The 22,401-nt window shown below is 44.6% G+C and overlaps 1 protein-coding gene across 1 annotated transcript in view; it reads right to left on the bottom strand.

The window, feature by feature from the left end:
* Positions 1 to 21,991, bottom strand: part of SLC25A38 (solute carrier family 25 member 38) — a 38,018-nt gene extending 16,027 nt beyond the window's left edge. Inside the window, exons 1-4 of the mRNA XM_056523693.1 lie at positions 21,621 to 21,991; positions 21,283 to 21,364; positions 17,783 to 17,962; positions 5,049 to 5,217 (exon numbers count right to left, since the gene is read on the bottom strand). Coding sequence (XP_056379668.1) covers positions 5,049 to 5,217; positions 17,783 to 17,962; positions 21,283 to 21,364; positions 21,621 to 21,814 — 625 coding nt within the window. The 5' untranslated portion in view covers positions 21,815 to 21,991. The remainder of the gene's footprint in view (positions 1 to 5,048; positions 5,218 to 17,782; positions 17,963 to 21,282; positions 21,365 to 21,620) is intronic.
* Between the last annotated feature and the right edge of the window lie 410 nt (positions 21,992 to 22,401).

Raw genomic sequence — 22,401 nt, 5'->3', positions numbered from 1 at the left:
GGAAAGGTTAAAGGACCTTAACATGTATAGAAGAAAGACGAGGCAGAGGGGATATGATATAGACTTTTATATACATAAAGGGAATCAACACAATAAAGGAGGAGAGGAGATTTAAAAGAAGAAAAACTACCACAAGAGGACATAGTTTTAACCCCTTAAGGACCGGGGTTTTTTCCGTTCTTGCATTTTCGCTTTTTGCTCCATGCCTTTAAAAAATCATAACTCTTTCAATTTTGCACCTAACAATCCATATTATGGCTTATTTTTTGCGCCACCAATTCTACTTTGTAATGACGTCATTCATTGTGCCCAAAAAGCTACGGTGAAACGGAAAAAAAAATCATTGTGAGACAAAATTGAAAAAAAAAACGCCATTTTGTAACTTTTGGGGGCTTCTGTTTCTACGTAGTACATTTTTCGGTAAAAATGACACCTGATATTTATTCTGTAGGTCCATACAGTTAAAATGATACCCTACTTGTATAGGTTTGATTTTGTCGGATTTCTGGAAAAAATCATAACTTCATACAGGAAAATTAATACATTTAAAATTGTCCTTTTCTGACCCCTATAACTTTTTTATTTTTCCGTGTATGGGGCGATATGAGGGCTAATTTTTTAGTGCCGTGATCTGAAGTTTTTAACGGTACCATTTTTGCATTGATAGGACTTATTGATCGCTTTTTATTAATTTTTTCATGATATAAAAAGTGACCAAAAATGCACTATTTTGGACTTTGGAATTTTTTGGCGCGCACGCCATTGACCGTGCGGTTTAATTAACGATATATTTTTATAATTCGGACATTTCCGCACGCGGCGATACCATATATGTTTATTTTTATTTACACTGTGTTTATTTTTTTATGGGAAAAGGGGGGTGATTCAAACTTTTAATAGGGAAGGGGTTAAATGATCTTTATTCACTTTTTTTTCCACATTTTTTTTGCAGTGTTCTAGCTCCCATAGGGACCTATAACACTGCACACACTGATCTCTTATACTGATCATTGTTATCCCATAGGGACCTATAACACTGCACACACTGATCTCTTATACTGATCATTGTTATCCCATAGGGACCTATAACACTGCACACACTGATCATCATTAATCACTGGTTTCTCATAAGAAACCAGTGATCGATGATTCTGCCGCTTGACTGCTCATGCTTAGATCTCAGGCACTGAGCAGTCATTCGGCGATCGGACAGCGAGGAGGCAGGTAGGGGCCCTCCCGCTGTCCTGTAAGCTGTTCGGGATGCCGCGATTTCGCCGCGGCTATCCCGAACAGCCCACTGAGCTAACCGGCATGCTTTCAGTTTCACTTTAGACGCGGCGTTCAACTTTGAACACCGCGTCTAAAGGGTTAATAGCGCGCGGCACAGTGATCAATGCCGCGCGCTTTTAGCCACGGGTCCCGGTCGTTGTTAGAGGCCGGGCCCGACCCGCTATGACGTGGCCCCGCGTTACTGGAACGTCATGTGTCCACTCCCGATCTATAAGTCATGTGTCCTTAAGGGGTTAAATTAGAGGGGCAAAGGTTTCTGCAGTAATATCAGGAAGTATTACTTTACTGAGAGAGTAGTGGATGCATGGAATAGCCTTCCTGTAGAAGTGTTAACTGCAAATACAGTGAAGGAGTTTAAACATGCATGGGATAAGCATAAGGCTATCCTTCATATAAGATAGAGATAAGCATAAGGCTTTCCTTCATATAAGATAGGGATAGGTATAAGGCTATCCTTCATATAAGATAGAGATAGGCATAAGGTTATTCTTTATATAAGATAGAGATAGGTATAAGGCTATCCTTCATATAAGATAGGGATAAGCATAAGGCTATCCTTCATATAAGATAGAGATAAGCATAAGGCTTTCCTTCATATAAGATAGGGATAGGTATAAGGCTATCCTTCATATAAGATAGAGATAGGTATAAGGCTATCCTTCATATAAGATAGGGATAAGCATAAGGCTTTCCTTCATATAAGATAGAGATAAGCATAAGACTATCCTTCATATAAGATAGGACAAGGGACTATTGATAGGATTCAGATTATTGGGCAGAATAGATGGGCCAAATGGTTCTTATCTGCCGACACATTCTATGTTTCTATGTTTTAATCCTGTTGCCCAAGACTAGCACCAAAACTCGTGATCAGACAGATTGCCTGATGTCCTTTCCCAGAAGTCCCATAGACCTGAATGGGACATCGGAGGAGTCCGTCTGATCACGTGAGTTTGGATTCTAGTCTCGGACAGCGGGATTGCTCTTTTAGTTTTACCGTATCCTGCCACCAGCCGAAATCTTTCTCTTAAACTTTTAATCCATTGTCTTCAATTCTCTTCATACCTAAAGGTGGCACTAAATAGATTGTTTTCTTCTTTCTGGAGCTAATTCAAGTTCTTTTCCTTATTTCCTGTTAGGTTATGTTGACACGGGACATAGCTGCTATGGATTTTAGCAGGTAAAATCCAAGGTGGATTACAGTACAATGCTTATCAATGAGATTTCATAAACTACTGATGGGAATTTACAAATCACTATGAAATGTATTTTTTAAAATATAATACTGAATGTCATAATAATGCTACAGTCCCAAATCTGCACGATTGGGTGGGCATTTGTCTACAGCAGGGTAGTGCTGGACGATATGACCAAAAATGAGTATCACGGTATTTTTCTAAAGTATCACGGTATTTTTTACATTGAGACTTGCATTGAGGTGGTGTAGCGGAACTAAATTGGCTTTTGGAACTAAATGATCTGAACACTGGGGCAGTGGAGTACCCTTTTAAATAGATGTAACAAACAACCCTACAGCCTCCAGCTGTTGCAAAACTACAACTCCCAGCATGTTGGACTATATAATAGTGTATAGTATAGGTCAGTGTTTCCCAACTAGGGGTGCCTCCAGCTGTTGCAAAACTACTACTCCCAGCATGCCCCGACAGCGGAGGACCTCAACAGCTGGAGGGCCTACTGTAGGTATAGTATATTATACAGACCCCTGTCCATCCCAGAACCCTGACTCACCTTCCCAGTTGCTGCAGGGACCATCCAGGGAGAGTGGTCCGGGCCATCCATCCTTCCTGTAGTGTCCAGCGGCATTCCGGGTGGAGGGTGAACCGGTCCGGGCTGTCCTTCTTCTCCGGGGGTCCTCTTCTCCACTCCGGGCAGGCTCCGGCCTAGTAACGCTGCGCAGCGACGCACCTGACGTCACGGCGTAGCGGCGTCTATGCAGTGTACTAGGCCGGAGCCTGCCCGGAGTGGAGAAGAGGACCCCCTGGAGAAGAAGGACAGCCCGGACCGGTTCACCCTCCACCCGGAATGCCACCGGACACTACAGGAAGGATGGATGGCCTGGACCACCCCCATTACGGGTAAGTTTAATTTTTTTTATTGACTCGGAGGGTGGGGGAGGGGCCCGATCGGTATAGCGGTATGGGCAAAAATCCATACCGTGGGAGAAAAAAAAAACGGTATCCGGTTCATACCGGTATACCGCCCAGCACTACAGCAGGGCTCTCCAAAATGGGTGCCGCGACACACCAGTGTGTCGGTGGTAGTCCCCAGGTGTTACGCAAGACTGTCCAGTCCCACAGCAGTAGCCTCTGAGGCGCCGCCTGCCCGTTCAAGATCTGCAGCACGGGCCACGGTCACTTTAAATCAGTGAGCTGGTGTTGACAAGTGATGCCCCTAACTCGTCATTGCCTGCACCTGAGGGGGTGAAATGGCACAGGAGAGGATCAAGGGGCATAATGTGGCACAGAGTGGTCAAGGGGGGGGGGGGGGGTATAATGTGGCACATAGAGGATTCAAGGAAAGAATAAAGTGGCATTGGGTGGATTATGAGGGGGAAAGAAGACAAGGTGGGATAAAGGGGGGGGGGGGTGATGAAATAGCAAAGGGGGGGGGGGTAAGAGCCACATTTATAATGATTATACTGAATATTGGTATCACATAGTTTGTTGTAAGAAGTGATACGTGTAATCAGGGCTGTGGAGTCGGTAGATAAATGTTCCGACTCCTCTGTATTAATATGCGAATGTATTAAAGTTTAAGCTAACAATCGGAGTTTACAAGTGTTTATAGCCTTAGCTGAATGGCAGCAGTTTTTCCAATGGTTTACAGCTTCAGTCTTGAACTATTGACCCTCCATTCCCTTCACTTATACAAGTGTCTCTAGTCCTGCAAAAAACATATTTCCTTAACCCCTTATAAGTGAGAGGCTAGGTTACCCATGGGTTCCCTGTAACAGTAGAACACAACACTATGGAAAGTATAAGTATTGCCGCTCCTAATTGTGTGTTGTGTGCCATATAGTAAAGCACATGAAAAGCTTCTTCACGGTCACTTAACCTGTTCGTTTTGCGGTTACGTGAGGCACTGCATGAATTCGTCTTTATTCTTACAGTAGAGAAGTCATTAACTATAACTTTTTGTGAATTGAGACATTTAAACTTGCTTTTTTTTCATTCCAATCTAAATTTAGTAGGAGTCTGAGTCGGTGCATTGTTTGCCAACTCCAGGTATCCAAAATTGGTCCGACTCCAACTCCTCGACTCCACAGCACTGAGTGTAATAGGCGATTCGACGAGTTGTAGTTTTGCAACAGCTGGAGATGTGCTGGTTGGGAAACACTGTCCTATGCTGTCTTGCAAATTCCTACTTATGCCAGTGCTGGTTAGTGGTCAAGCTGTCACGTTCCTCCGAGGTATCAGAGTAGTCTCTGTGGAGCCATAAAACTTCGTAGAGATAAAGAGGGAGATTTATCAAAACTTGTGTAGATGAAGACTGGTGCAATTTCCTATAGCAACCAATCAGATCGCTCCTTTCATTTTTTGGCCTCAGAAATAAGTGATCTGATTGGTTGCTATGGGCAACTGCACCGCTCTTCCTCTACACAGATTTTGATAAATCTTCCCCATAGAGCTCCATGTGACTGTCTTCTGAATGCCTCAGTATAAACACAGATGTAAACCATTTACTATTTCATTCTTAGTCGCCCCCCCAAAGATGAAATACAAAGAAAACCTACTTACAAGGAAGCGCAAACCTCTTAGCTTGGGTATAAAACATCAGGTATATCCCCGAAAAAGGAGCATCTCGTAGCAGGGTGGCAGAAAGACCGCTGAAAAGACCACGAGCACCTTCAGTTCTGTATATGTTCCCCAAGGCTCGAAACACACCACTATAGCGATATTTACCACTCTGCAAGAAACAGTGAGGGGATTCAGCTACACCACATATGTATCTTTTAACATGACAACTGACACACAACACTGATATATTTTATTTTTAAATACAGATCCAAGATGAAGATTTTGGATATTTTGGCCTTGGCTCAAAAAAAAGAAAAAATAACAACCCTACGAGGCATTCAGACCCTTTCACTATTTTCACATTCTGTTATGTTGCGGACCTGTGCTAAAATAAAACAAAATCCCCTCCCCGATGAACCAGAAAACCATAATGACAAAGTAAACAGAATGTGAGAAATCTTTGCTAATTTATTAAAGGGGTACTCCGCTGCTCAGCGTTTGGAACAAAATGTTCCAAATACTTAGAGCCGGCGCCGGGAGCTCGTGACGTCACACCCGCCCCCTCAATGCAAGTCTATGGGAGGGGGCGTGACAGCTGCCACGCCCCCTCCCATAGACTTGCATTGAGGGGGTGGGTGTGACGTCATGAGGGGGCGGGGCTATGACGTCACGAGCTCCTGGCGCGGGCTCTAAGTATTTGGTACATTTTGTTCCAAACACTGAGCAGCAGAGTACCCCTTTCAAAAAGGGCAGCCTCCAGTCTTCTTGGGGATGAGGCCACAAAATTTTCACATCTGGATTTAGTGATTCTCTTCCATTCTTCTCTGCAGATCCTCTCAAGCTCTGTCAGGTTGGATGGGTACAGTCAGTGGAGGCCATTTTCAGGCCTCAGATTTGAGTGGCCGAGACAAATCCCTGACTTAAATGGGTATTCCGGTGAAAAACTATTTTTTTCATAGTAACTGGCTCCAGAAAGTTAAACAGATTTGTAAATTACTTCTATTAAAAAATCTTAATCCTACCAGTACTTATCAGCTGCTGAAGTTGAGTTGTTCTTTTCTGTCTGACAACAGTGATCTCTGCTGACACCTCTGTCCATGTCAGGAACTGTCCAGAGCAGGAGAGGTTTGCTATGGGGATTTGCTCCTACTCTGGACAGTTCCTAAGACAGACAGAGGTCTACTCCCCGTGATTTGAATGTGTTTATACAGTAGATAACCCCTTTAAATCCATTATGGGAGATCAAAATGGACCAGTTGCCCATTGGAACCAACCAAATTGCTTATTTTATTTTTCAGAGGCCTTTTTAAAAAATAAAAGAAGTTATCTGGTTGCTATAGGTAAAATTTCCTCTACACAGGTTTTGAGAAATTTGCCTCATTGTCTTTTTGGAAGATGAAACTTTGGCCCAGAGCACTTTGGATCTGGATCCCTTAACCCTGACCAGTCTCCCTGTCCAAGCCACGGAACCCCCACCCCTAAAACATGATTCTGCCCCCACCATGCTTCACTGTAGGGATGGTATGGGGCAGGTGAGAAGCTGCGCCTGTTTTCCTCAAGACATTGGAAGGGATTTCTCAAAACCTGTGCAGTTGTCCATAGCAACCAATCAGATCGAGAAGCAGGACTCCAGGTAATCCCACAGGGAAGAGGAAATTCGCCTCTTATCAAAGTTGGTTGTGTAACATACACAACAAGGGGAAGCCCAAATATAGTACAGGGTGGGCCATATATATGGATACACCTTAATAAAATGGGAATGGTTGGTGATATTAACTTCCTGTTTGTGGCACATTAGTATATGTGATGGGGGAAACTTTTCAAGATGGGAGGTGACCATGGCGGCCATTTTGAAGTTGGCCATTTTGAATCCAACTTTCGTTTTTTCAATAGGAAGAGGGTCATGTGACACATCAAACTTATTGGGAATTTCACAAGAAAAACAATGATGTGCTTGGTTTTAATGTAACTTTATTCTTTCATGAGTTAATTACAAGTTTCTGACCACTTATAAAATGTGTTCAATGTGCTGCCCATTGTGTTGGATTGTCAATGCAACCCTCTTCTCCCACTCTTCACACACTGATAGCAACACCGCAGGAGAAATGCTAGCACAGGCTTCCAGTATCCGTATACACTGCTATATACTACTATATACACCGCAGAAGAAATGCTAGCACAGGCTTCCAGCATCCGTATACACTGCTATATACTAGGGGTGTGAATCGCCAAGAATTTGGCGATTCGATTCGAATCGCGATACCAGTGTGGCGATTCGATATATCCCGATATATCGCGATACCGTCTAGGTGACGATACATCACGATATATCCCGATACATCACCCACCTGGGAGCATTCATAGATCCCAATAGACGCCGCTGTCAGCTTTGACAGCGGCGATCTAGTACTCCGGTGCTCACTTTTCTCATTTTATCCCGTCCGGGCTGCAAAATAAAAGAAAACGCACTTTATCTTACCTGCCAACGAGCCCCCGGAGCTCCGGTACAGGTGTTGGGTCCCCGGGCTGTATTCTTCTTACTTCCTGTTAGCCCGGCACGTCACACGGAGCTTCAGCCTATCACCAGCAGAGGCGGCACATCGCTGCGGCCAGTGATAGGCTGAAGCTCCGTGTGACGTGCCGGGCTAACAGGAAGTAAGAAGAATACAGCCCGGGGACCGAACACCTGTACCGGAGCTCCGGGGGCTCGTTGGCAGGTAAGATAAAGTGCGTTTTCTTTTATTTTGCATAACATGAGAAAAGTGTGCACCGGAGTACTCCTTTAATAGCCAGCCGCGGCGATTGCCGCATGCTGGCTATTAGCGGCGGCCCCCGGCTACTGAAATCAGCCGGGGGTCGCATAGTACGGAGCGGGCACGAGTCGGAGCCCGCTCCATACACCCAGAGCGACGCCGTGTCAGATCCGGCCTGCCCGGCTCCACAAATGTGGAACTTTTATCTCCTGATGCCCAGGACATGACATGCTGTTCCGGGCGTCATGAGAGAAAAATTCCACATCCCTAAAAGAATCGATTCAAAAATATTTTGAATCGATTCAGTATCGGCAAATGAAAAAACAGCGATTATCGCGACAATCGATTTTTTCTTACATCCCTACTATATACTACTATATACACCGCAGGAGAAATGCTAGCACAGGCTTCCAGTATCTGTATACACTGCTATATACTACTATATACACCGCAGGAGAAATGCTAGCACAGGCTTCCAGTATCCGTATACACTGCTATATACTACTATATACACCGCAGGAGAAATGCTAGCACAGGCTTCCAGTATCCGTATACACTGCTATATACTACTATATACACCGCAGGAGAAATGCTAGCACAGGCTTCCAGTATCCGTATACACTGCTATATACTACTATATACACCGCAGGAGAAATGCTAGCACAGGCTTCCAGTATCCGTATACACTGCTATATACTACTATATACACCGCAGGAGAAATGCTAGCACAGGCTTCCAGTATCCTTAGTTTCAGGTGCTGCACATCTCATATCTTCACAGCATAGACAATTGCCTTCAGATGACCCCAAAGATAAAAGTCTAAGGGGGTCAGAACGGGAGACCTTGGGGGCATTTCAACTGGCCCACGACGACCAATCCACTTACCAGGAAACTGTTCATCTAGGAATGCTCGGACCTGACACCCATAATGTGGTGGTCACCATCTTGCTGGAAAAACTCAGGGAACGTGCCAGCTTCAGTGCATAAAGAGGGAAACACATCATCATGTAGCAATTTCGCATATCCAGTGGCCTTGAGGTTTCCATTGATGAAGAATGGCCCCACTATCTTTGTACCCCATATACCACACCATACCATCAATTTTTGTGTTCCCACAGTCTTGGAGGGATCTATCCAATGTGGGTTAGTGTCAGACCAATAGCGGTGGTTTTGTTTGTTAACTTCACCATTCACATAAAAGTTTCCTCATCACTGAACAAAATCTTCTGTGTAAACTGAGGGTCCTGTTCCAATTTTTTTTTGCCCATTCTGCAGCACCTGAAACTACGGATACTGGAAGCCTGTGCTAGCATTTCTCCTGCGGTGTATATAGTAGTATATAGCAGTGTATACGGATACTGGAAGCCTGTGCTAGCATTTCTCCTGCGGTGTATATAGTACTATATAGCAGTGTATACAGATACTGGAAGCCTGTGCTAGCATTTCTCCTGCGGTGTATATAGTAGTATATAGCAGTGTATACGGATACTGGAAGCCTGTGCTAGCATTTCTCCTGCGGTGTATATAGTAGTATATAGCAGTGTATATGGATACTGGAAGCCTGTGCTAGCATTTCTCCTGCGGTGTATATAGTACTATATAGCAGTGTATACGGATACTGGAAGCCTGTGCTAGCATTTCTCCTGCGGTGTATATAGTAGTATATAGCAGTGTATACGGATACTGGAAGCCTGTGCTAGCATTTCTCTTGCGGTGTATATAGTAGTATATAGCAGTGTATACGGATAATGGAAGCCTGTGCTAGCATTTCTCCTGCGGTGTATATAGTAGTATATAGCAGTGTATACAGATACTGGAAGCCTGTGCTAGCATTTCTCCTGTGGTGTATATAGTAGTATATAGCAGTATATAGAGAAGAGGGTTGCATTGACAATCCAACACAATGGGCAGCACATTGAACACATTTTATAAGTGGTCAGAAACTTGTAAATAACTCATGAAAGAATAAAGTTACATTAAAACCAAGCACATCATTATTTTTCTTGTGAAATTCCCAATAAGTTTGATGTGTCACATGACCCTCTTCCTATTGAAAAAACGAAAGTTGGATTCAAAATGGCCAACTTCAAAATGGCCGCCATGGTCACCACCCATCTTGAAAAGTTTTCCCCCTCACATATACTAATGTGCCACAAACAGGAAGTTAATATCACCAACCATTCCCATTTTATTAAGGTGTATCCATATAAATGGCCCACCCTGTAGATTCTGACTGCAGCCATCCTGTCATGATATGGCATCAAATAGGTAAGGACTTCAGTAAAGGTCAGGATTAGCCGGGGCTGTCCGGAACAAAACAAATGGATCCACGGATACTTCAAGCATGTAGTCTTTGCTGGTCTCTCTCTTGGGTTTGTTCACATGGGGCGGTATGTGTGCTGCTGCTGCCATGCGTTTAGGCACATGAGGGCGGTTCCTTGTGCTGTACACATGCGCTTGTTCCCATTGAGCCAGGATTTATGCTGCACATATGTGTTTTTATTGATGTTACTTTTATTCATTTTTTATAGGTTTTGTTATAGAGGTGACATCTCGTAGTACCCATTAGATGTAGATCCTGTTTTTATTTTATTTTTTATTATTTTCATTTACTACTCTTTAGTAGGCATGTTCAATGTTTTGCTGTAATTTTGTACCATTGTTGCATCTTTGTATATGTATCTGTTCACACGCAGTGAACGTCCATGCTGATTCAATGAGTTTCTTTACAGGGTATTTTTATTTCACACTTCTATGTATATGTAGCATTTAAAGTGGTTATGACCTTGACGCTTTATATATGATACTTAACATGCTTTTAGCACATACCGTATATACTCCAGTAGAAGCTGAGTTTTTCAGCACTATTTTTCATGCTAAAAACTCCCCCTTCGGCTTATACTCGAGTGAACAATTTTGGCTTAGCTGTGACGGGATGGGCCAGGCCGTCCATCTTCGGGCATCTATGCTGCAGGGACTGTCTGGTGGGGAGGGTTAGTCGTTCCAGGCTGTCCATCTTCACCGGGAAGCCCTCTTCACCGCTCCGAGCCAGCCCCGAACTAGTGACGCTGCATTGACGTCACCGCGCAGGGACTTTCATGCACAGGGACATCACGGACTTCTGCTGCGCACGGACGCCCTGCGCATTGTCGTCAATGCAACATCACTAGTCAGAGGCCGGCCCGTAGCAGAGAAGAGGGCCTCCCCGTAAAGATGAACAACCTGGAACAACTAACCCTCCCCACCGGACGGTCCTTGCAGCATAGATGCCAGAAAATGGACGGCCCGGACCAGCTCACCGTGGGGAGGTGAGTAGAAAACAAAAGGGGGGTCTGGATGATGACGAAGGGATTGACAGGCGGTGATGATGAAGGGGGGGGGGGGGGGGGGGGGGAGTCATTATCACCCCGTCATCATACCCCGTCATTGTGACGGGGTTATAATGACAGGGTGATGAGGGTGATAATGACGGGGGTCTGGATGATGACATAGGGGGGGAGGATGATGTATTTCCCACCCTAGGCTTATAGTCGAGTCAATAACTTTACCTAGGCTTTTGGGGTGAAATTAGGGGCCTCTGCTTATACTCAAGTATATACGGTATGTCTTGCTGTTTATATGTTGTTGTAATGCTTGGAATATTTCTTATCTATTCATTAAGGTGTTAACACCACAGGTGTGTGTCACCCATGTAATATGCCTGATGAAGCTGCGCAGCGAAACGCGTTGAATGTTTCTTACAATAAAGCTGCTCACTTGAAGTATTTGTGGATCCATTAGTTTTGTTCCAGACAGCGCTAGCTAATCCTGCCCTTTACTGAAGTCCTTACCTATTTAATTTTTTATAAAAGGTCTCTGAAAAATGAAAGAAGCTATTTGATTGGTTGCTATGGGCAACTTAGCAACTTTTCTCTCTGGACAGGTATTAATAAATGCCCCATTATGCTTTGAATTGAGGTCAAAATGTTCAATCTTGGTCTTATTAAACCAGAGAATCTTGTTTCTCACCGCTTGAAAGTCCTTTAGTGCCCATTTTAGTTTCGCTTCAAAAGATTTCACATAACTTTTGACATCACTTCAATGACTTGTTGATTGTTTTTATGTGTGAATGTGAGCTCTTTGCCAACTCTCGTTGTAGGTAATATACAATACCCTTGCTCCAAACTGTAGTGGTGTTATGATGCCAGTAGTACCACATCATAGTTCCCATTGCTGAGCGGTGATGTCAGTCGGGCGGCACATGACCACCAAGGCCACTGATTGGATGCAGCAGGCACATGGTAGTTGTTAGCAAAGAAAGACCAAGGCAACAACCGTCATCTGCACCGACATACCATGGGATCAGAGAGACAAGTATAGGTTTTTATGTTATTTTTTACTACATTTGGCACGCTTATTTTTCTGCACAACCCCTTTTTTGAACATGGTTCTCAGGAAGTTTTTACTCTCAGTAATGCTTGAAAAAAAGTAGATACTAAGTAGATATCAGTCAATGATGAGGAGGGTGAGAAGAGTTGGCTTTATTCAGTTTTTTTGGTGCTTTTTTTAATTTATTTGATAGTTTTTATTGATTTTTTACAACAAAAAGTCATTATTTTACGAACAGCAAACATTACCCAATCCCTTCTCAAAAATACAAGTACAACAGCAATGACAAAGACTATGCACATAGGGGGAGATCTATCAAAACCTGCTCAGAGGAAAAGTTACTGAGTTGCCCATAGCAACCAGATTTATGCTTTCGTTTTTTTCACTGGCCTGGCAATCTGATTGGTTGCTATGAACAACTTTTCCTCTGGGCAGGTTTTGTATATGACAAACAAAATGCAGTGTTTCCCCAACCAGGGTGTCTTCAGCTGTATCAAAACTACAACTCCCAGCATGCCCGGACAGCTTTTGGCTGACCGGGCATGCCGGTAGTAGTAGTTTTGCAACAGCTGGAGGCACCCTGGTTGGGAAACACTGGTGTATGCCCTATAGAGATGTGGTGAACTACAACCTCCAGGAGACTACAGAGGCAGCATGCTGGCGTTATACCACAGACTGAAGACTCCTGAATGACACATGCTGGGAGTTGTAGTCCCTTTTGTGTGTATGCCAGTGTATCCCAACCAAGGCTAATTATATTAGTGTGATGTGTATAAGGGGGCTGACATGGGAAAATAGTAGGGTGGGTAAAGAGCGGGGGGAAAAAAAATGAAAAAAAAAAAAAAAATTTGAGCCACCCCAAACCAGCAAGGCATGTGGCATGCTGGGATTTGTAGTTTTCAGCACAGCAAGAAACAGGAAATAGAAGCAAAGATAGGAAAACAAAGTGGGGGATAAAAAGACAACAAAGAACGGAAATAGAGTAGGCTAAACAACAAGAATAGAAATGAAACAAAACAAATAGGGCAAGTCAAAAACACGTTGACCACCGGAGTACCCCTTTAAAGACCTGTTTTTTTCTATTCCTACTTTTTTTTTTCCTCTCAAAAAAAAAATACATAAAATACCAACATCCTATCCTTGACCTATAGCCCAGCTTTGTCAAACATTTACATTTTTCCTTACATTCAGACAGTTTCACATATATATGGTACAAACATATACACAGTGGCATAGTCAGCAATGTAGGAGAAAAAAGAAAGCTATCAAAAGTTTAACCCAATCTGCTGAAGTGGTGATTGATTCATGCTGAAAAGGGGTTATCCAGGAATATAAAAACAAAGATAATTTTATTCAAATACCGCTCCCCATTTGTCTCCAGGTTGGGTGTGGTTCTGCAGCTCAGTTTTATTGAAGCGAATGGAGCCAAGTTGTAATACAACACCCAAAGTGGAGACAGACAGGGAGTGGCCTGTTTTTTTTTTTTTTTTTTTTTGATTCCTGAATTACCCCTTTAACTAACTATTCTAGATGATTTTTGTTCCTGTGTGGCAGCAAGTTAAAGGGGTTATCTAGGAATGTAAAAAGAATACATACATAAATAATAAAGATAAATGTGTATGTGGCTCAGGAAAAATTAAAAAAGGAACTTCTACTTACCTGCCGCTCCCGATGCCCAACACTCTTGGCTTTATCCTGGCTACTGATGATACATCATCCCCGCAGAAAGATGTGTCAACAGCAACCAAGAAGTAGTCGAAAGGACCAGGAACCCTGAGCACTAGTAGGGCAGCTGCGAGGGATCAGCAGATTAGTGTATATATTATTATTATTTTATTTATTTTTTACTCCAAAGTGAGTGACGCACACATTAGCCTCTGTTATCATGGCGACCAGTGTCCACCGCACTGCGCTTCTCAAAGCTATAGACAATACGTCATATTTCAGCTCAGCCAATCACTGGCCTCAGGGGTCGTATTGTTGGCAGCTCCAAGAAGCACAGCGGACACCTAGCGCCTATAATGGAGGCTGTGGGGAGCAAGGGAGGTACGTACAGGCTTTTTCCACTCTGGATTGCAAATTGGTTCCAGAAAGTTTAAACAGATTAGTAAATTACTTCTATTTAAAAATCCAGTTCCAGTACTTATCAGCTGCTGTATGCTTCAGAGCAGGTTGTGTAGTTCTTTCCAGTCTGACCACAGTGCTCTCTGCTCACGCCTCTCCTGTTCTGGACAGTTCCGGACATGGACAGAGGTATCAGCAAAGAGCAGTGTGGTCAGACGGAAAAAAAACTACACAACTTCCCCTGGAGAATACAGCAGCAGATAAGTACTGGATGGATTAAGATTTTTTTTTTTTTTTTTAAACATAAGTAACATTACAAATCTGTATAACTTTCTGGCACCAGTTTTTGTTTTCCTTCTCACCGTCTAAGAGCCATAGCTCTTTCATTTTAACATCTACAGAGCCATGTGAGTACGAGTACAAGCACAATTGTACTTTGTAATGACACCTTTCATTGTTTGTGAGGTAACAAAACACTTGTTATTTTTTTGATTTTACATTTTGTTATTTTTTTTTAACCCTCAAAAAAATAAAAAATGCGTTTTGGCAGTTTTTCTGGTGTGTGGAAACAGCCAAATTTGTCCCCTGCGGCAGTTTTCTCACTACCTTCAGGTACCATTCTGTTGGTCGGATGCAGAGCGCCCGGTCCACATAGTGTAAGGAAATGAGGAGTGATGTACAGCATTACTACTCACCTCCCCCGGCCGTATAGTATACAGGGGGGCATAGTGTACCCGTGTATACTATACAGGAGCCGGGAAACCCTGTCACTATACTGACAGGACTCCCTGCTCCTATAGCCCCTTTGGGCGGCATACAGAATATACAGCTATCTATAGATAGCTGTGTATAGTGTATACAGAAGACAAGGTCCCCTTACCTTCCTCGCTCCCTGTCGGGTCTGTGTAGCTCTGCCCCCTAGTGCTGACATCATTAGGGGTGGGGCTACAGACGGGAGCCAGGCTGGTAAGTCTGAGGCTCTCTTCATTGTACGTTTTGTATAATGTAAACAAACCCTTCTGGCAGTGTCTAGCCAGACAGGGAGACTCCAGCTTTTGCTAAACTACAACTCCCAGCATGCATGGGAGTTGTAGTTTTGCAACAATTGGAGGCTCTCTGTTTGGGAAGACATTGCATTTTGGGCACTCTCCCCAGTGGAGAGCGCCAAAAATGTACTAACCCATTTTTTGTGTTAATTTTTTCTTCTAGTTTCATTCAGATCCATGTATGCAGAGGATTGTGGCGGATTCGGTGAATTAACTAGATTTTTTTTCTTTTAATAAAATGGTTAACTAGGGCTGTGGGGGAATGTTTTTTAAAATAAAATAACTTTTCCAATGTGTAGTGTTTTTTTTATTGAATTTTCAGGCTTAGTAGTGGAAGCAGTCTTATTGACGGAATCCATTACTAAGCCGGGCTTAGCGTTAGCCCCAAAAACAGATAGAGCTAATCCCCAGTTATTACCTCGGTACCCACTGCCACAGGGGTGCTGGGAGGAGCCGGTACCTACAGGCCCGGAGCATCATAAATGGCACTCCTGGGCCTAGGCGGTAGCAGGCTAGCGTTATTTAGGCTGGGTAGGGACAGTAACAATGGTCCTTGCCCATCCTGGTAACGTCAGGCAGTTGCTGCTTGGTATCTGGCTGAGAATAAAAATAAGGGGAACCCTATGCAGTTTTTTTTTCCATAAATACTTTACAGTCCCTGTAGAATAGTAAAAAAAAAAAAAAAAAAAATTAAAGATCCTGAAATACCCCTTTAAGGCACAGAGAGATAGGGCTGAGGGGCTGCACACAGTATGACTGGATAGATCTCTTAGGAGTTAAGGGGAAGGGTTTTTTTTTCCTTCCAAAACTTGGCCACATAACAGGGTTTAAAAAAACAAAAACAAAAAAACCCAAAAACAATCTTTTACTCTCCTCCTGGGCTCCAGCGGAGGGGCAGTGTGACGCTTTGGGTCCTGACGTCACTCCGGGCCCGGGTGTCACGATTTCTGAGTAGCTGGGGCCCGGGTGTCACGATTTCTGAGTAGCTGGGGATCAGAGCCACCACTGGAGCACAGGAGTAAAAGCTTGATTTTTTTTTTTGATTTTTTTTCACTGGTTAACCCCTTTAAAAAGGAGATCTGTATTACTCTGAACTTTATCCGCGGGGGTTTATCTGTGGGATTCATGGAGGGGCGTTCCGGCTTCCGCTTTCCTGTACATTGCCGCGGCCCCGTACTGGAAATCGCGGGGGGCCCCAGTGCTCGGACCCCCCCCACAGTCTAAAAAAATGTATCCCCTATCCGAAGGATAAAGTTCAGAGCACTGCAGATCTCCTTTAATGAGTACCCCAACCTTTGACATGAAAAAAAAAAAAAAATAATATACATCTTTTTACATGCTAGTGGTTCCTTTGAAGTAAAAAGTTGCACTTAGGCTGTGATCTTCATTCCTTAAACGGGTACTCTGTCCCTAGACATCTTATCCCCTATCCAAAGGGATCTCCCTGCTGCACCCGGCATTCGTTAGAGCATCGAGTGCAGCGCCAGAGACTCGTGACGTCATGTCCACGCCCACTCAATGCAAGTCTATGGTAGGGGGGCGTGACAATCACTCCCCCTCCCATACTTTCATTGAGGGGGCGTGGCCATGACGTCACGAGCCTCCGCCCCGCATTGCCAGTCATCCGGCATGGAGTGACGTTCGCTTCATGCACTGGATGTCTGGGGTGCCACAGCCGAGATTGCGGGGGTCCCCAGGATAAGATGTCTAGGGGCGGAGTACCCCTTTAACTAATTTTAGACATCCTGATATGCACTTGTAAACGTGCTGCTAGTTTCAAGCTGGGCTCATTTGGCCATGTCATGTCATTGCTAAGTCCCTCTGCAGACTTTCATGGCTGTTCTGTAATACAGCTTGCAAACTATTCCTCTAACGCTACTCTAAAAGCAAGGAGTCAATGAGCAGAGAACAAATAAATAAAGCAAATAAATGGCATCAGCCAAAAGCATTGTGCTGTCTGTTTCAGTGTTGGAAGCAGCAGTACAGCCAGATATGTAAAGGAGTTATCCAAACTCTACAGTAGTGATCCTAAACCAGCGGCTCAAGAGCAACATGTGCCTCACCACTCCCTGATGGGTGGCTCACCACATGAGTCCTGAGTTAAGACTATATGTATAGGCAATTTACATTACTACAGATATATGGGGGGAGATTTATCAAAACCTGTGCAGAGGAAGAGTGGTGCAGTTGCCCATAGCAACCAATCCGATTGCTTCTTTCATTTTCCACAGGCCTCTTTAGAGGCCTGTGGAAAATGAAAGAAGCAATCTGATTGGTTGCTATGGGCAACTGCACCACTCTTCCTCTGCACAGGTTTTGATAAATCTCCCCCCATAGTATCCAAACTATACAATTTTGGATGGTAGAGTATAATGCCAGTGTCAAATGTATATCCCCTCCAATTTTGAGTTTATGGTGGCTCCTGACCACAACTCAGATAATTTAGGCAGAATCGTATAGCCTAAAATATAGTGCAATATGTTATTTATAAGTTAGGACTTACCTCATATCGAGTCTTTACTACTGTAAATGGTAGCATGCAAACTCCTGCTACCGTCCTGGATCCTGCCCCCAAAAGAACTGACTCTAGGGGGCTGAGTTCCTGCCCCAGGAAAACATGTTGCTTCAAGAAATAAAGTGTGCCGAAGTAGAGACCAACCCCAGGAATGCAGCGCATAAAGGACTGTAAAGGAAATAGTTAAATACGTATGTCACATAATTCACTCTCTTATGGATTTACCATGTCATGCACTAAAGCCAAAATAAAAGCTAACAAGTTTGACATGATCATATACTAGGTACACATTGCAGTTCGATTTTCTTTTTATAATGTAACTCAATGGGAAATGGCTTCTGCTTTATGGCATATAGGAGAATCTGGTTTTAGCTTCTATTTTTAATCCTTTTAAAGAGCATAAAGTGAACATATTAAAGGGGTTGTCCGGGAAACTGAACTTTTTAAGACACATATCCCCTATCCACGAGATCAAAGATAAGTGTCCGATTGTTGGGGGTCCAACTGCTGGGATCTCCCATACGGGGCCCTGGCTACTTACGCCATCAGTGACTGGCTGAGCAGTCCATCACTTGCTTTCATCCAGGTAGGTCGAGGCTGGAGTCCACCAAGCAGGCATAAGTAGCTGTGGAGTAGTCCAGTACTGGAAAAGGTATCCCCTATTTTAAAGGCGATAAGGCAGTGCTTCGGGTCTCCCATAGAGTTGTATTGAGGTGGCGTGTAAGCCGCCGCTTTGTGCGGTGGTCAACACACCCCCTTCCTGTGGACTGCCGGGGCCCCTGTACGGGAGACCGCGGGGGTCCCAGCAATCGGACTTCACGCGATCTGAAACCTACCCCCTTATCCTTAGAATAGGACATAAATTTTCCAGTCCTGGAGTATCCCTTTAAATGGCCACTGTCACCAAAAACTGTGTGGGACATTTATCAAAACCTGTCCAGAAGAAAAATTGCCGAGTTGCCCATAGCAACCAATCAGATCGCTTCTTTCCTTTTTGACAAGGCCTCCTAAAAATGAAAGAAGCAATCTGATTGGTTGCTTGGGGCAACTCAGCAACTTTTCTTCTGGACAGGTTTTAATAAATCTTCCCCTATATTTTTCAAAAACAATAGAGCCATAGAAAATAAGTACATTTCATTATTTCTTCCACAGTTTCCCTTAGAAAACTGCTACTTTTATAGGGGTCCCCATAAAATCTCCCCCACCTGTTACCTTGGTCATTCAGACAATAGCAGCAGCTCTCAGTCGGAATACAGAATGTGAGGGGGGGGCTTTGTGTGCGCTCCTTGTGTGAAGATCTCCAAACACACAGAGAGCAGGCAGCGGGTGAGCTGCTGTGATTGGCTGAGAGGAGGCCACACCCCCTCTGCAGCTCGAGTGAGAGAAGAAGAATGATTCAGTGCACAGCTCCGCCCTCAGCATAGAGAAGCAAGTGTGACAGCACATTCACACAAGGGGGAGGGGGTTGTTACAGTGTGTGATCCATTATCAGTAGTAAAAAGATTACATGAGGAGGGGGTTTGTTACAGTGTCTCACCCCTGTAGTAAGCTTGGGAAAGCTGGATAAGATACAGGTTGACAGCCATATTGCTTGTCATTTACTACATAGGCCCTCATTTACTATTGCAAATACGACATGTTTTGTCGGGTTGTGCGCCAGATTCTGTCGCATTGCGCCACAAATTCTGTCTGCGCCAGAAATGAAAAAACCCTGACTAACTCTCCATTTTGCTAAGAGAACCCGGGGCCTGGCTTCCAGGGGAAAGGGGGCGTGGTCTCTGAAAAGGGGCGTGTTCCCGACATTTTCACAAAAACCCAACATATTTACTAAGGTTTTCACATAAAATGTTGGGATTTCAGCTGAGGAAAACCCGACAGATCGGAGCAGGTGTAAAAAAAAAGCAAAAATGTAGGGAAACCTTAGTAAATACAGTGGAAAATAAGTTGTAGGGAATTAAAACCCACAAAGAAACCTACACAACACTTTTAGTAAATGAGGGCCATAGTGTATAAGGAGAACAGCAGGCAAACTCCAGTAATCCTTCTTCCTCTCTGTGTAACATGTGCAGTATAAAATCAGAGAGGAAAGGGTTACAGAGCAGAGTGCAATTATTGGCTGACAGCTCAGTGACACACAGTGAGGGAGGAAGTTCAGTTATGTACAGTGAGGGCAGGAGAGGGACACGCCCCCTGCTGAGAGAAGATGGAAATTCAGTGTGATCTGATATAAGCTGATTCTAAAAGAAATACAGAAGCTAGACACAAAAGTTATATGTACATGATCAGGATGAGGTACTGAGCAACATATCACTTTTTTTTCCTTTCTCGGCAATATGACAGGTACACTTTAAGGGTCTAGTCACATGTACAGCATCGATGGTGCAGATTTGAAGCCGTGTTCAGTCATTTAAAGGGGTATTCCGGGCAAAAATATTTTATCCCCTATCCAAAGGATAGGGAATAAGGTGTCTGATCACGGGGGGGCCCGCTGCTGAGACCCCCTGCGATCTCCCTGCAGCACCCGCATTCTATGCGGGTGCTGAATCTCAGGTTTCGGAAACCTCCAGGTTACCGGGACTGGTGACGTGACATCACGCCACGCCCCCTCCATTCATGTCTATGGGAGGGGGCGTGACAGCCATCACGCCCCCTCCCATAGACATGAATGGAGGGGGCGTGACGTCACGTCCCCAGTCCCGGAAACCCGGAGGTTTCCAAAACTAGAGACGCAGCTCACGCATAGAATGCGGGTGCTGCAGGGAGATCACAGGGGGTCTCAGCAGTGGGCCCCCCCCCGTGATCAGACACCTTATCCCCTATCCTTTGGATAGGGGATAAAATATTTTTGCCCAGAATACCCCCATTAAAAGGAGTACTCCAGCACACACTTTTCATTTTATCCCGTCCGGGCTGCAATATAAAAGAAAACAAACTTTCTCTTACCTGCCAACGAGCCTCCGGTGCTCCGGTACAGGTGTTCGGTCCCCGGGCTGAAATCTTCTTACTTCCTGTTAGCCCGGCACGTCACACGGAGCTTCAGCCTATCACTGGCCGAGGCGGGACATCGCTGCTGCCGGTGATAGGCTGAAGCTTCGTGTGACGTGCCGGGCTAACAGGAAGTAAGAAGAATACAGCCCGGGTACCGAACGCCTGTACCGGAGCACCGGAGGCTCGTTGGCAGGTAAGAGAAAGTTTGTTTTCTTTTATTTTGCAGCCCGGATGGGATAAAATGAAAAAAAAGGCGCGCCGGAGTACTCCTTTAACACTGAAATCTGGAGCTTCTAATATTACAGGACACTGTCTGTGTGAATAGACTCTAATGATTTATTCTTGCATCATAAGTTCTTATATAATACTAGGATGACCCATTGGTTTGAATGACTCTGTCCGGCTCGTTGACATGAATAGCGCACGGGGCGCATCTGGCGGGGACGTGAATGCTGCCTTATAGGAAATGCTGTTACAGATGAGTAATGACGGTCACTTACCGGGGACACCCCCTTCCACAGTCCCAAGAAGTTTTCAGTACGAATGACTGTGAGGAAAAGCTTCACCATCCCCACTCGGCTCCTGCAGAGACACAAGACGGTACAGTATACGGGTATACATTTAGCGCCGCCTCACTCGCCAATAAGCTACACCCCCACAATAGGCGCACGTTTACATGCTGCAGATTTGATGCAGAAAAAATTCTGCAAATGCAAAAAAAAAATTATAAAAATCACTTTCAGATTGAACTGAAGTAGAAACTTTCTGCAACAAATCTGCTGCGTGTGAACTAAACCTAAAAAAATAAACTTATACAACACAGTAATCGCGCCTTTACCCCGGGGAGGAGATCTGTTGCGTTTGCAGCCGCGTTTTGAGCAGATCCAGCGGCTGGAAGAGGAGGGTGGAGCAGGTGCCGCTCAGAGAACCGCACACGAACGCCTTCATCACCGGGTGCACGTGCGACAGAGCCGTGCCCCGGGGACCGTAGGACACTATTGGATCGGCGGCCATAACCTCGGGGCTGCACATCTTTCACCAGCCCGACATTACCGGGTGCCAAGGAGCGCGGGCATCGCCAGCTGACACCGCAGAGCAGGCAGCCGGGCACCGCGAGTCACGTGACAGCGCATCCCCGCGAGCACAGGGGGTGTCAGCTCTGGAACGGTGCTATTCCTGGTTGGGGCGCGATGACGTCGGTGTCACGTGTCGAGGCGAGGTCACATGACACTGTCAGACGTTTCCTTATCTACTTGGAGCGGGCCTCGCTGTGGGAAGGAGAGTGTGCGGAGGGCACGTGATAGGTTACTACAGCAACATGGTAGGTTATAGTGCTATGTGCTTGGGGTCTGTTCACATTGGCACAGCGACTTTTGCTGTTAGGGGCCCGTGTTGGACATGACTGAGATGCAGTGGCCTGACTACAAGATGCTCGGCCCCAATGCAGAAAATAAAAAAAAGTTTTAGAAAAACCCACCCTGTCATTTTGCGCTCATGAGACGCAGTTTTTGTGATGTTTTATTTGTTACTTCAAAAATAGTAGGTTTTAGTCCTGGCGTTTTTCTCTTTGGGATAAAACGCTAACGTTAAACCCCAAATTTTTTTTCTTTTTGGGTTTC

Source organism: Hyla sarda, chromosome 6 (genome assembly GCF_029499605.1).
Source record: "Hyla sarda isolate aHylSar1 chromosome 6, aHylSar1.hap1, whole genome shotgun sequence".
NCBI lineage: Eukaryota > Metazoa > Chordata > Amphibia > Anura > Hylidae > Hyla > Hyla sarda.
Note: the sequence above shows the minus strand (reverse complement) of the source record. Positions and strands in the feature narration are given on the sequence as shown.